General features: G+C 45.2%; 1 protein-coding gene across 2 annotated transcripts in view; it reads right to left on the bottom strand.

The window, feature by feature from the left end:
- The window catches only part of LOC116988806 (multidrug and toxin extrusion protein 1-like), a 51,286-nt gene extending 39,557 nt beyond the window's left edge, over window positions 1-11,729 (bottom strand). The window contains exon 1 of one of the 2 annotated variants that reach the window (XM_033045725.1): window positions 11,319-11,729. In XM_033045725.1, the coding sequence (XP_032901616.1) occupies window positions 11,319-11,447 (129 nt within the window). In that variant the 5' untranslated portion in view covers window positions 11,448-11,729. The remainder of the gene's footprint in view (window positions 1-11,318) is intronic. The other variant, XM_033045724.1, reaches the window with a different exon arrangement.
- Window positions 11,730-16,211: the final 4,482 nt, after the last annotated feature.

The following is a 16,211-nucleotide window of genomic DNA, read 5'->3' as shown; positions in this document are numbered from 1 at the left end:
GCAATAAAACTCCAGCACACGCCACCAAAACCCTCCCGCCCCTGCCCCCCGGTGGCCAGGTGGAGAAGTGAGGGGCATAATGTCCTTCAAACCAGGGATGGGGAAACTTTCCATGTTGGAAGGCTGCATTAAGCTAGCTGTAATCTAATTAGGCCGCATTCCAACAAACGTCAATTAGATATAGGATTATTTCGTTGAATCTTCTTTTACTCTTTGGTATTTTAAATACGTTCATTTTAAGATTAAAATAAAAATAATAAAAGAAGAACAAAAACATATTCATAAAAATAAAAGGATTTGTTCTACAAAATTTGGATTCATTCAAAAGACCGCACTTAATGGCCTAGAAGGCCGCAGGTTCCCCACCCCTGCTCTAAACAATGCCTGTTGTGCATGTTTATGATGTTGTAAACAACCATCTTATACAAACATAGAACATTACAGTACTGTACAGCACAGGAACAGGCCATTCGGCCCACAATGTCTGTACCAGGTTAAACTAATCTCCACCATCTGCACATTATCCATATCCGTCTGCCTACTTCTTAAATCCTCCTATCTTATCTGCCTCCACCACCACCGCCCCTGGCAACACATTCCAGGCACCCACCATTCTGTCTCAACAACTTTCCCCACATCTCACTTCAATTTTGCCCCTCTCATCTTAAAGCTGTGGCCTCTAGTCTTCGACCTCTCCTTGAGGATAATGCCCTCTAATCCGGGAATGGAAGGGAGTGGCCTCACCCTGTGAGACGCTTATATCCAGGTCAGTGTGGACAGACCCCAAGCCTCCATGTCTTTGTAATTAAAGAGGAGCCATTTTAATCCCAGAGATATGAGGTAGACCAGACCATCGCACAAACCAACCTCCCTTCCATTGACTCCATCTACACTTCACGCTGCCTCAGCAAGGCCGCCAGCATGATCAAGGACCAGTCTCACCCTGGTCACTTCCTCTTCTCCCCTCTCCCATCAGGCTAGAAGCTTCATTCTGGTAAACCTCCTCTGCACCCTCAACAAAGCCTCCATATCCTCCCTGTAATGGGGTGATCTCTTGATGTAGTCAAGAGAGAGTTAATGCATTCAAGAGAGAGTTAGCTCTTAGGGCTAACAAAATCAATGGATATGGGGATAAAGCAGGAACAGGGGTACTGATTATGGATGATCGGCCATGATCATATTAAATGGCGGTGCTGGCTCGAATGGCCGACTCCTGCACCTGTTTTCTATGTTTCTATGTTTCTCTGACCTGGGCGGCATGCAATACTCAAATGCGCCTCAGCAAAATCCAACTAAGCTGTACTTCATGGATTTGGAGTCGTTTCAATGGCATGGATTTTTATTTCAGTTAAAGAGAAATGTTGCAATATAGTACCCGTGCAACTGTACAGCAAAGTTGATCACTTGAGACCCAAACTAAAGGATTTCAAGGAAACGCTGACACTGTGGTGGAATATTACAGCTGCCGCATTCTGACAGTGGGGCCGTAGGAAAACTGCTGCTTTAAGCTCGTCTTTTTTTAGATCCTACAGCCAGACTCCGTGGTCGTGTCACTAAAAGAGTGACTTATTGCGGAGATTTCCCCTTCAAAACAAGAATATGGGAGTCAGGACTCGCGGCACCATCTGCCACTCGGCCCTTTCAGGTCTGCTAGCCCGCTCGATGGGTGGAGAAAGGTCAACTGCATTCCCGCCTAATCCTTTTCATCCCTCGATTCCTTTTGTGCCCAGTCATCTAGCAATGTAGGCCGTGTATCAATATCTCAGCTTCAATGTCCCTCCCCTGTGGAGAATCTGAGAGATTCATCTCTCTGGATGGAAGGCACATCAACACAAGACCGTTTAGTTGGAGATACAGCGCAGAAACAGGCCCTTCGGCCCACCGAGATCGTGCCGATCACCCCTTCACAGCGGTTCTATGTTATCCAAATTTCACATCCTACACACAAGGAGTAATTTACCGAGGGCCATTGACATATAAACCTGCACCTTTGGGATGTGGGGGAAACTAGACCACACAGAGCAAACTTTACTCAGAGAGTGGTAGCGGTGTGGAATGAGCTTCCAGTGGAAGTGGTGGCGGCAGGTTCGTTGGTATCATTTAAAAATAAATTGGATAGGCATATGGATGAGAAGGGAATGGAGGGTTATGGTATGAGTGCAGGCAGGTGGGACTAAGGGAAAAAAGTTGTTCGGCACGGACTTGTAGGGCCGAAATGGCCTGTTTCCGTGCTGTAATTGTTATATGGTTATATGGTTAAACCCATGCGGTCACAGGGAGAACGTACAAACTTCATACAGACAGGACCCGTAGTCAGGATTAGACCCGGATCTCTGGTGCTGTGAGGCAGCAACTCTACCGCTGCGCCACTGTGCTGTATTCATCAGAAGCATTTTAAACAAAATTCCTCCGTTATCGTGAAGAAATTATAATCTTCCTAGGAAGCAATGGCATCCAATTCACTCAAAAAATGGGGAAAAGCAGTAAAACAGCACGTAACATAATGCACAAAGAAATGTTTAAGAAAAAACTGAATACAGTGCATTCAGAAAGTATTCAGACCCGTTCACTTTTTCCACATTTTGTTACGTTACAGCCTTATTCTAAAATGGATTAAATTCTTTTTTTTTAATCAGCAATCTACACACAATAGCCCACAATAAAAAAGTGAAAACAGGTGCTTAGAAATTTTTGCAAAATAATTTAAAATAAATAACCGAAATATCACATTTACATAAGTATTCAGACCCTTTACTCAGTACTTTATTGAGGCACCTTTGGCAGTGATTACAACCTCAAGTCTTCTTGGGTATCACGCTACAAGCTTGGCACACCTGTATTTGGGTAATTTATCCCATTCTTCTCTGCAGATCCTCTCAAGCTCTGTCAGGTTGGATGGGGAGTGTTGATGCACAGCTATTTTCAGGTCCCTCCAGAGATGTTCGATCGGGTTCAAGTCCGGGCTCTGGCCGGGCCACTTACGGACATTCACAGACTTGTCACAAAGCCACTCTTGCGTTGTCTTGGACGTGAGCTTTAGGTTGTTGTCCTGTTGGAAGGTGAACGTCTGCCCCAGTTCGAGGTCCTGAACGCTCTGGAGCAGGTTTTCATCAAGGATCTCTCTATACTTTGCTCCGTTCATCTTTACCTCCATCCTGACTAGTCTCCCAGTTCCTGCCGCTGAAAAACATCCCTACAGCATGATGCTGCCACCACAATGCTTCACCGTAGGTATGGTATTGGCCAGGTGATGAGCGGTGCCTGGTTTCCTCCAGACGTGACACTTGGCATTCAGGCCAAAGAGTTCAATCTTGGTTTCATCAGGCCAGGGAATCTTGTTTAGGTGCCTTTTGGCAAACTCCAAGCGGGCCATCATGTGCCTTTAACTGAGGAGTGGCTTCTGTCTGGCCACTCTACAATAAAGGCCTGATTGGTGGAGTGCTGCAGATATAGTTGTCCTTCTGGAAGTTTCTCCCATCTCCACAGAGGAACTCTGGAGCTCTGTCAGAGTGACCATCGGGTTCTTGGTCACCTCCCTGAATATGTTAGTAAGTCTCTATCCTAAGGCCCTTCTCCCCCGATTGCTCAGTTTGGCCAGGCTCTATGAAGAGTCCTGGTGGTTTCAAAGTTCTATTTAAGAATGACGGAGGCCACTGTGCTCTTCGGGACCTGCAATGCTCCAAAAAATGTTTTCCCCAGATCTGTGTCTCAACACAATCCTGTCTCAGAGGTCTACAGACAATTCCTTCGTCTTCATGGCTTGTTTTTTGCTCTGACATGCACTGTCAACGGTGGGACCTTATATAGACAGGTGTGTGCCTTTCCAAATCATGTACAATCAATTTAATTTACCACTGGTGGACTCCTATCAAGTTGTAGAAACATCTCAAGGATAATCAATGGAAACACGATGCACCAAAGCTCAATTTTGAGAGTCACAGCAAAGGGTCTGAATACTTACGTAAATGTGATATTTCAGTTATTTATTTTAAATTATTTTGCAATAATTACTAAACACCTGTTTTCGCTTTTATATTATGAGGTATTGTGCATAGATTGATGATTTAAAAAAATGACTGTAAGCAATTTTAGAATAAGGCTGTAATGTAACAAAATGTGGAAAAAGTGAAGGGGTCTGAATACTTTCTCAATGCACTGTATGTGAAATGTGAGCTTGTTGCTTGCTGTATGAAACCATTCACCTGCGTTCAATATGGCAATGCATTTGAAGTTAACAACTTCAACATTATCTAACACTGCTGCAGCACTATAACAAGTTCAAGTTCAAGTTCAAGTTAGTTCAAGAACCTTACAGGGCAGCTCGGTGGACCAGCAGTATAGTTGCAGCCTTACAGTGCCAGAGATCCAGGTTCGATCCTGACTACCAGAGCTTTCTGTACGGAGTTTGTATGTTCTCCCCGTGAATGCGTGGATTTTCACCGGGTGCTCCGGTTTCCTCCCACACTCCAAAAACGTACAGTTTTGTAGGTTAATTGGCTTTGGTTAAAATTGTAAATTGTCCCTAGTGTGTTTAGGATCGTGTTAGTGTGCAGGGAACGCTGGTCAGCACAGACTCGGTGGGCTGAAGGGCCTGTATTTCTAAACTAAACTAAGATATCTTTAATGTAAAACATCCATGCCACGAATTTAATTAATTGAAGTAAATAACTATTTTAAACTCAGGTTTGATTTATCTTATGTGTAGGAAAGAACTGCAGATGCGGCTTTACATCGAAGATAGACACAAAATGCTGGAGTAACGCAGTGGGACGGGCAGCATCTCTGGAGAGAAGGAATGGGTGATGTTTCGGGTCGAGGCCCTTCTTCAGACTGATGTCAGGGGAGTGGGCGGGACAGAGATAGAATGTAGTCGGAGACAGTAAGACTGGTGGGAGAACTAGGAAGGGGGAGGGGGCGGAGAGAGAGGGAAAGCAAGGGCTATTTGAAGTTAGAGAAGTCAATGTTCATACTGCTGGGGTGTAAACTACGCAGCATTTGATTTATCTTATGCAGTTAAGCAGCATTTGAGTGAAGCTGTTTTTTTTCCCCCTGTATGCAGTGGCTGATCCTGTAATCAGAGACTATGACCCAAGATGTAATCAGGTTGGCTTGCTATAACGCAAGCTTCCATAACACAAATGGATGTAACTCGAGTGCTAAACCAGCGAACACTATTTGTATTGCACGGGCCAAATTGCTTACAACACAAATTTTGATAGGGAACTAAAGTCATGGAGTCAGAGAGTGATACAGTGTGGAAACAGGCCCTTCATCCCTCCAAACCTGTCCTAGCCATGTTCCTGTCTAGCTGATTAAGAAACTGTTTCTTAAACATTGGGATAGTCCCAGCCTCAACTACCTCCTCTGACAGCTCGTTCCAGACACCCACCACCCTTTGTGTGAAAAAGTTACCCCTCGTATTCCTATTAAATCTTTCCTCTGGTCCTCAATTCACCTACTCTGGGCAAGAGACGCCGTGCATCTACCCGATCTATTCCTCTCCTCCCAGTGCATCACAACAAGGTTACTTTAGAAATAGACAAGCAGGAAAAAAAGCTGCTTTACTTAAATAAAAACCGTCCAGGGAAAAAAAACTGGTTCCATGTAACTTCCCTGCAGTAAACAGACACCACTGTCTTTTAAGATCACAATCTGTCAGTTTCACCACATGTGGCTGTTAAAATTGAAACGCAATCACTTGTATTGGCTCTTATTGACACTCTGTTAAACATTGTAATATGTAGCCTTCGGTGCATTTAATTTAAAAAAGTGTGTGTGATAGGTCGCCTGTGTCAGCCTACTACCTACACACCCTGGGTCAATTTTTAGTTTTAGTTTTAGTGATACATTGTGGAAACAAGACCTTCGCTCCACCGAGTCCACACCGATCATTCATCACCCACACACTGTTCCATGTTATCCCACTTTTGCATCCTACACACTAGGGGCAATTTACAGAGACCAATTATGCTACAAACCGGCACGTCTTTGGAATGTGGGAGGAAACCGGAGCACCCGGAGAAAACCCACGTGGTCACAGGGAGAACGTACAAACTCCGTACAGACAGCATCCGAGGTCAGGATCGAACCCGGGTCTCTGATGCTGTGAGGAGCAACTCTCCCCCTTTTCCAGCTTTATACTCCCCCCTCCCTGCAATTTGTCTGAAGTAGGGCCTCGACCCGAAACGCCACCTATCCATGGTCCCCAAAGTTGCTGCCTGACCTGCTGAGTTACTCCAGCACTTTGTGTCCTTTTGCATTAAAATAATCTTTTTGATGTTGAAAGGATCTTTACTTTTGTTGATCCTGTGGGAACAATAGCTTTGTTATAGCTAGTCTGAATCTCTCTAACTCCGAACCCCTTTGCCCCGAATGTTTTTATAACACGATTTTCTATAATGCGAGCTTCCCTAGGAAGCCAACTATCATATTTTGGTAGAAATATCTCTGCTTTCTATCTTCAGATACTGCCTCTGAGTGTCGTTCTTGTGCAGTCGACCTTACTGCAACATACAACATCCTATAATTCCATATCGGCTCCAATTGAACTCAATTCCAGAGAATCTAGCTCTACATAGAGAAGGTGGGAACATTTTAGTCAAAGTTTCAAATTGCACTCAGGTTTCAGCCCATAAGACTGTTATTTTAACATTTACCCCAATAAACATGAACAAGCCTCGTGAAATTGTTTGCAAACAAAATTTACCAAACATCAAAGGTATCAAAGGTATTTTATTGGTCACATTCACATACACCCAGGTGTAGTGAAGTGAAATGCTTTTTGCCATTTTGCAGCACACAAAAAAAAAATACAGACATAACACCAATGAGAGTCTTAAACACAAAGAACATCCCCCCACAACATAGTAATAGAGTTGCTGCCTCACATTGCCAGAAACCTGCATTCACTCCTGATCTCGGGTGCTGTCTTTACGGAGTTTGTACGTTCTCTCTGTGACCGCGTGGGTTGTCTCCGGGTGCTCCGGTTTCCTCCCGCGTCCCAAAGACGTGCAGGTTTGTAGGTTAATTGGCCTCTGTAAATTGCCCCTAATGTGCAGGGTGTGAAAGTGGGATAAATGGAACTAGCGGTCAGCGTGGACTCGGAGTGCCGAAGGCCTTGTTTCCACGCTGTATCTCTAAAGGGCCTGTCCCACTTTCCCGAGTTATTCACGAATTCTCCTGGGTTATTCACGAGTTCTCCCGAGTCCGTAGGAGACTGTAGGAGTTCGTGGATATATCATAGCGGCTCGTTATGCAGGCCGTAGGTACTCGGGGCTATTTCTTTTACTCGTGGACATTTTTCAACATGCTGAAAAAACGTCCCGACTTACCTGATGCCCCGAGTACCTACGGCTGGCATAACGAGCCGCTACGATATATCCACGGACTCCTACGGACTCATTACGAACATTCTGCGAGTTTGAAAACTCGGGAGAATTCGTGAATAACTCGGGGAAGTGGGTCAGGCCCTTAAAACTAAACTACAACAAAAATTGACCCAGAGCCACACAAAGAGATGGAAAGGTAGTGGACAAAAGTAAGGTCAAAATGTTGGATTTTAAGGCCGTTTAATGAATCAAATTGATATTTTGTTCTCGGCATCAATTACCGCAGCCTCCACCTCTGTCCATGATAGACTATTTCAACTCATCCCCAGCTCGCTTCCTATATTACCAACCTCAGTAAGCACTATAGGGTGATTTCACGAAAGGTCACTGGAGCGTAGATCCCCACTCACGTGACCGAAAATTTTAACTGGGGGACAAGCGTCACTTCCGGTACATGTTAGTGGATGGGAAAGCACGCACTTTCACACCCGTTAAAAACATCGAAAACGGCCAGTTTTTGAGCTGCAATTAAGTGAGCCAGTCGGGGTGACCGTGAGGAACAGCTACCTAAATTTACAGTCCAAAAAAAGATAGAAACTAAGGTAAATACAAGAGGGAGCTGAAGGGGCAAAATAAGCGGAAGTTGATAGCGGACATTTTTCGTGGAGATTTAAAGATCCAAAATATCGGGAATTATCGCGTTTGCTCGCTGCATTTCATCAAAAGTGGCATTATTGACTTTTTATCTTTATTCATTTGTTAGATGAAAAGTATTAAAAGTTAGAAATCCTTCAGTAAAATTGCAAAATCGCCCATGGTTCTCGGGTGGGTTTTAACATGCAAAATGAAAATGCTTCTGAAGCTCCATTTACCATTTAAATAATCGTAAACTCTCAATGCGTTTGGAAATCAATTTTACTCAGATGCAAGCTAAGGAATGGGATAATTCTCAGCTGTTGGACAAAATCAGGACATTTTATTATTTGCCAGAATATATTTCTCAATGTTTCTTGTTTAAAGCCTGCACAATCACCCAAACTACTTATTTATTTTTCATCTAATAACAGACAAGCCTGCAGTCAAGATGTCAACAATCCTGATTGGGCACCCACTGTGAGCAGGATAGACAATGTGCACAAGAACGCCATGCACGTGCAACAATAAGTGGTTTGGGTGATTGTGCAGGCTTTAAACAAGAAACATTGAGAAATATATTTTGGCTAATAATAAAATGTCCTGATTTTGTCAAATTAACAGCTGACATTCATCCCATTACTTAGCTTGCATCTGAGTAAAATTTATTTAAAGACGCATTTATGATTAACGGATATTTAAATGGTGAATGTAGCTTCAGAAGCGTGTTCATTTTGCATGTTAAAAGCCACCTGAGAACCATGAGTGATTTTGCTATTTTACTGACGGATTTTTCACTTTTAAGACTTTTTATATAACAAATGAATAAAGATAAAACGTCAATAATATCTTACTTTTGATGAAATGCAGCGAGCAAACGCGATAATCCCCGATATTTTCCATCTTTATATCTCCACGGCCAATGTTTGCTAACCACTTTCGCTGTTGTTGCTCCTTCAGTTCCCTCTTGTCTTTACCTTTGTTTTTCTTTACCTTTGGAACTCTAAAGTAAGATAACTGTGTCTCACGGTCACCCCGACTGGCACAGTTATTTACAGCGCAAAAACTAACCATTTTAGCGGTTCCCGATATTTTGGATCTTTAAATCTCCACGAAAAATGTCCGCTATCAACTTCCGCTTATTTTGCCCCTTCAGCTCCCTCTTGTATTTACCTTAGTTTCTATCTTTTTTTTGGACTGTAAATTTAGGTAGCTGTTCCTCACGGTCACCCCGACTGGCTCACTTAATTGCAGCTCAAAAACTGGCCGTTTTCGATGTTTTTAACGAGTGTGAAAGTGCGTGTTTTCCCATCCACTAACATGTACCGGAAGTGACGCTTGTCCCCCAGTTAAAATTTTCGGTCACGTGAGTGGGGATCTACGCTCCAGTGACCTTTAGTGAAATCACCCTATTCAAAACTCTGCTGCCTTACACTAACTGGGGCCTCTTCCTGGTAATCCATCAGCCCTACTCCTAGTTAAGTGATACTTCGTATTAAATCCACATTTTCTCTTCCTATTCTTGCCTGGTCATTCCCACTTCAATCCCTGGAATACCACAGACCCTCTCTTTTGTTTAGTTTAAAGATACGGCGCAGAAACAGGCCCTTCGGCCCAACGAGTCTACAGCGACCAGCCATCCCCGCACATGAACACTGTCCGACACACACTAGGGATAGTTTGCTTACATTTATACCCAGCCAATTAAACCTGTGCGTCTTTTGAGTGTGGGAGGAAACGGAAGATCTTGGAGAAAACCCATGGGGAGAACGTACAGACTCCGTACAGACAGCACCGGTAGTCAGGATTGAACCCGGGCCTCTGGCACTGTAAAGCAGCAACTCTACCGCTATGCCACCGTGACGCCCTTGATCTCTGCCCCGTTTCCCCCACTTTCCACAAAATGTAAAACTTTTTTGTCTCGGTGATGGGACGGGAACTATGATGGCAATGATGGAAGTGTCAGTGAAACATAGAAACATAGGTGCAGGAGTGGGTCATTCGACCCTTTGAGCCAGCACCGCCATTCAATATGATCATGGCTAATCATCCAAAATCAGTGCCCCGTTCCTGCTTTCTCCCCATAATCCCCTGATTCCACTGGAGTAGCAGGATATCTGAAATTGTTCAATTCAATGTTGAGTCAGGAAGTCTGTCCAATGCCAAATCCGAAGGCAATGTGCTTCTTCTCGAGCTAGTGTTTAGTTTAGTTTAAAGATATCAGCCGTTACTACCTCCTTTTGGCAATAATACCAATGCAAAATTGATTGATTGAAAGACCCATCTTGGAAACAGGCGCTTCGACGTACCCAGTCCATGCCGACCATCGATCACCCGTTCATGCTAGTTCTATGTTATCCCACTTTCTCATCCCATCTCTAAGGGGCAATTTACTGAGGCTAATTAACCTCCAAACCCACATGTCTTTGGGATGTGGGAGGAAACCGGAGCACCTGGAGGAAACCCACGTGATCACAGGGAGAACGTGCAAACTCCACACAGACACGCGTGTGGGTTTGTAGATTAATTGGGCTCTGTAAAATTGCCCCAGCGTGTAGTGGATGAGAAGGTGGGGATAACATTCTAATCTCGGGTTAGTTTTGTTTATTATTGTCACGTGTACAGAGGTTTTAGTGAAAAGCTTTTCTGTTGCGTGATATCCAGGCAGTGAAAGGAATATACATGATTACAATCAAGCTGTCCACAGTGTACAGATACAGGATAAAATGAATAACATTTAGTGCAATATAATCCCCAGCTGTATGAATATTGACTTCTCTAACTTCAAGTAACCCTTGCTTTCCCTCTCCCTCTTTATCCCTCCCCTTCCCAGTTCTCCGGCCAGTCTTACTGTCTCCGACTACATTTTATCTCTGTTTGCCTTGAACAGAGATTTTTTCAAAACTGCTAACTCCCAGCTAACAATGATCTATTCTACATTTCACTTGATCTCCATTCCCTTTGTCCTATTTTCACACCTGACACTTCCTTATCTATGTATCTCCCTCTCCCCTGACACCAGTCTGAAGAATGGTCTCAACCCGAAACGTCACCCATTCCTTCTCTCCAGAGATGCTGCTTGGCCTGCTGGGTTACTCCAGCACTTCTGTTCCTTCAATGCATTAACCAGCGGCAGCAGTTCTTGGTTTCTATTCGACTGAACCATTGCCCTGCAAATTGGGACGTTTAATTCTCTTGAGAATCAGATCAGGTGAACTGCAAATGGGGTAGTGTGTAGGGGGTTGGGGAATGACAGATACTGGGTTAAACAGAAGATAGACACAAGGTGCTGGAGTAACTCAGCGGGTCAGGCAGCATCTCTGGGTCGGGTTTTCAGGTTTGGAAAGATAAACTTACCACTGGACCGGCCAATAGGAACAGTTCCTTCACTTCTGTCCAGAAGTTGAGGGGTATCAAGCTTCTGATTTTCCTCAGCAGTGGTGTTTGGGCAACTTCATTGAAGGCTCCTAACCCCGGGGCGTTCATCTTCCCAGGTCTCCGGTAGCGGTAGAAGTAACAACAGGCTTGTCGTCAATTGCTTCTCAACCCCAGATCCAGTTGCTGCTTTTAAATGCTGGCGTCCGGGCTTCCAACGCTGACTGGGTGACACGGACAGGCCCTTATACTGAAGGGCTCCGATTGCACTTCCTGAGCTGCCCTTTTGAGCGCGGCTCTATCTGCATCGTGCAAGCCAAAGATCTCTGGTGCAAGCTGCGTGCTCATTGCCACAGGCGACTATCGCCGTGGGTCATCAGGAGGCGAGGTCGAAGCTCCAGCTGAGCCACCGTCAATGGGTGGCGTGGGTGGGTGAGCAGCAAGGGCTTGTATCTGTATGACTCACATGTCCAAAGCCTTCTGATTGAATGCATGTAGCTACCAGATACCCGCTTCGAAGATGTCGTGTGTAGGAAGGAACTGCAGTTGCTGGTTTAAACCGGCGACAGACACAAAGACACAGGAGCATCTCCGGAGAAAAGGAATAGAGTCGAATCTGAAGGTCCCCTATTCCCCTTTCTGCTGCCTGATCTGTTGAGTTATTCCAGCACTTTGTGTCTATTCTAGATGTGTGGTTTATGAAATATGTCGCCACATTTAATTTCTCAGCGATGGTTTAATATTGAGAATATGATTCTAATTTCAACAGGTTTCTCTGTCTCGCCCTCTCGTCTCCCCCCCCCCCCCCCCCCCCCCACTGTGTAGGAAGGAACTGCATATGCTGGTTTATATCAGATAAGACACAAGGTGCTGGAGTAACTCAGCGGGTCAGGCAGCATCTCTGGAGAGAAGGAATGGGAGACCCTTCTTCAGACATTGAATTCTCCTAATTTAATTAGCACCTCCCCCACCAACACTTTCCTCCCCTCCCACCCCCACCACACCACGTTTCTCCCCTCTTCCACCCCTCACTCATTCCCCGACCCCTTCTACCCATATCCCACCTCTGGCGCCGCATTCACTCATCTTCCCTCCTTATCCGACACCGTTTTGTCTCCTTTTCATCTCTAGCCTTTGTCCCTGGCTGCCAATCATTACCTGTATCATAATGTCATAAGTGCTAGGTGTAGAATTAGGCCGTTCGGCCCATCTAGTCTACCCCGCCATTCAATCATGGTTGATCTATCTCTCCCTCCTAATCCCATTCTCCTGCCTTCTCCCCATAACCTATGGGGGGCAGTGTTAGCTGTGAGGAGGATGCTAGGAGACTGCAAGGTGACTTGGATAGGCTGGGTGAGTGGGCAAATGTTTGGCAGATGCAGTATAATGTGGATAAATGTGAGGTTATCCATTTTGGTGGCAAAAACATGAAAGCAGACTATTATCTAAATGGTGGCCGACTAGGAAAGGGGGAGATGCAGCGAGACCAGGGTGTCATGGTACACCAGTCATTGAAAGTGGGCATGCAGGTGCAGCAGGCAGTGAAGAAAGCGAATGATATGTTGGCTTTCATAGCAAAAGGATTTGAGTATAGGAGCAGGGAGGTTCTGCTGCAGTTGTACAGGGTCTTGGTGAGACCACACCTGGAGTATTGCGTACAGTTTTGGTCTCCAAATCTGAGGAAGGACATTATTGCCCTAGAGGGAGTGCAGAGAAGGTTCACCAGACTGATTCCTGGGATGTCAGGACTGTCTTATGAAGAAAGACTGGATAGACTTGGCTTATACTCTCTAGAATTTAGGAGATTGAGAGGGGATCTTATAGAAACTTATAAAATTCTTAAGGGTTTGGACAGGCTAGATGCAGGAAGATTGCTCCCGATGTTGGGGAAGTCCAGGACAAGGGGTCACAGCTTAAGGATAAGGGGGAAATCCTTTAAAACCGAGATGAGAAGAACTTTTTTCACACAGAGAGTGGTGAATCTCTGGAACTCTCTGCCACAGAGGGTAGTCGAGGCCAGTTCATTGGCTATATTTAAGAGGGAGTTAGATGTGGCCCTTGTGGCTAAGGGGATCAGAGGGTATGGAGAGAAGGCAGGTACGGGATACTGAGTTGGATGATCAGCCATGATCATATTGAATGGCGGTGCAGGCTCGAAGGGCCGAATGGCCTACTCCTGCACCTAATTTCTATGTTTCTATGTTTCTATGACACCTGTACTAATCAAGAATCTATCTATCTCTGCCTTAAAAATATCCACTGACTTGGCCTCCACAGCCTTATGTGGCAAAGAAATCCACCGATTCACCACCCTCTGACTTTCTCCTAATTTCTCCTCATCTCCTTCCCAAAAGAACGTCCTTCAATTTTGAGGCTATGACCTCCAGTCCCACTCTCCCCACTAGTGGAAACATCCTCTCCACGTCCACTCTATCCAAGCCTTTCACTGTTCTGTATTTCAAGCCTCTTCTAAACTCCAGCGAGTACAGGCCCAGTGGTGCAGACAAACGCTCATCATATGTTAACCCACTCATTCCTGGGATCGTTCTTGTAAACCTCCTCTGGACCCTGTCCAGAGCCAGCACATCCTTCCTCAGATATGGTGCCAAAAATTGCTCAGAATATTCCAAATGCGGCCTTATAGTGCCTCAGCATTACATCCCTGTTTTTGTATACAAGCCCTCTTGAAATAAATGCTAGCATTGAGTTTGCTTTCTTTGCTACTGATTCGACTTGCAGATTAACTTTTGGGAATCCTGCACCAGCACTCCCACCTATCACTTGCCAGGTTTTGACCCATCCTCACCTCTCTCTTCCAGCTTTCTTCCCCACCCCCCCTACTTCAATTAGTCTGAAAATGGTTCAGACCTGAAATATCCCCTGGCCATTCCCTCCACAGATGCTGCCTGACCCGCTGAGTTCCTCCAATTTGTTTTTGTATACTGTTCATCTTTGGGACATGGGAGGAAACCGGAGGAAACCCACATGCAAACATCACACACAGACAGCACCTGAGGTCAGCATGGAACCCGGGTCTCTGGCGTTGTAAGGCAGCAGCTCTACCCGCTGTAACTCTGCGCCGCCAACACATTGGAAGCCATTGGTCTACCACTGAAGGAGCTGTGTAATGGGGCTCCATCACATTGTATTAACGAGAAAATACATGAACAGGGCAGCACGGTGGCACAGTGGCAGAGCTACTGCCTTGCAGTGCTAGAGACATGGGTTCGATCCTGACCACAGGTGCTGTCTGTACGGAGTTTGTACGTTCTCCCCGTGACCTGCGTGGGGTTTCTCGGAGACCCTCGGTTTTCTGCCACACTCCAAAGACGTACAGGATTGTAGGTAAATTTTGGCTTGGTATAAAATGTAAAATTGTCCCTCGTGTGTTTGGGCCGAAGGGCCTGTTTCCACATTGTATCTCTAAACTAAACTAAACTAAGATGTAACAGCCTGGAATAAATTCTTGTTACATTTCATCACATTTTCATGAAAGGGCTCATGACATTGTGACAGATTAGTATTGAGAAGCTGAGAAATGATTTACCCATTTAGTTTGCTGTGGGGTTTCGGTGTGGGTTTTCACCCAAATCCAACTCTGGTCAGTCCAGGATCTAAAATACACTTTCTCAACAGTTTTGAGATACAGTATGGTAACAGGCCCTTCGGCCCGCCGAGTCCATGCTGACCATCAATCACCCTATCACCAAAAGGGGCAATTTACAGAAGCCAATTAACGTACAAACCTGCCCAAACCTACCAAAAACCTACACGGTCACAGAGAGAATGTGCAAACTCCGTACAGACAGCACCCATGGTCAGGATCAAACCCAGCTCTCTGCCTCTGTAAGACAGCAACTCATCTGCTGCACCACCATGCCGCCCATCTCCAGCCTTGGATTGAAGTCCAGATCACTCCAGCAACAGGACAATTCCAAGGTTGAACCACCATTGCAAGACATTTTTATTTATATAGCATAGTGGCACAGCTGGTAGAGCAGCATCCGTGGAGGCAAAGGGATGGTCGAGGGTGCAGAGGTGATCATGTCACCCGGGATTTGAAAAACAGATTGCAAGAGGACTATAACTGTACGGTGTACAGAAACTGTACAGAATTCTGTTTTTAATTTGTGTCTCTGTGATGTCTTTATTACTTGTTATATTCCGATTATATGTTATTCCGATTACTATGTAAGGTGTCCTTGAGATGTCTGAAAGGCGCCCATTAAATAAAATTTATTATTATTATTATTATAACACCGGCTGAGATTACAGAAAAGAAAGATGAGATTCTGTAGGGATGAAAACACAGGCTGAGAATCCAAACGTAAACTGGGCGATCGTTTCGCTGAACACCTTTGCTCAGTCTGCCTGAACCTACCTGATCTCCAGGTTGCTAAACACTTTAATTTAGATCAGCCATGTTCCCGACGTTGGGGGGGGAGTCCAGAACCAGCGGTCACAGTTTAAGAATAAGGGGTCGGCCATTTAGGACTGAGTTGAGAAAAAACGTTTTCACCAAGAGAGTTGTGAATCTGTGGAATTCTCTGCCATAAAAGACAGTGGAGGCCGATTCACTGGATGTGTTCAAGAGAGAGTTCGATTTAGCTCTTAAGGCTAAGGGAATCAAGGAATATGGGGAAAAAGTAGGAACGGGGTACTGATTTTGGATGATGAGCCTTGATCATATTGAATGGTGGTGCTGGTTCGAAGGGCCGAATGGCCTATTCCTGCACCTATTTTCTATGTTTCTTTGAAGCCTCGCGGCGGTCGATGAGAGCGTGGAGGAGCCATGAGGGGGGAGGGGAAGAACAATGGAGGACCCGGCATGGGGGACCTGTTGAGGGGGGGGGGGGGGAGAGAAAGGAGGGGCTG

This window comes from Amblyraja radiata, chromosome 28, assembly GCF_010909765.2.
Source record: "Amblyraja radiata isolate CabotCenter1 chromosome 28, sAmbRad1.1.pri, whole genome shotgun sequence".
NCBI lineage: Eukaryota > Metazoa > Chordata > Chondrichthyes > Rajiformes > Rajidae > Amblyraja > Amblyraja radiata.
Note: the sequence above shows the minus strand (reverse complement) of the source record. Positions and strands in the feature narration are given on the sequence as shown.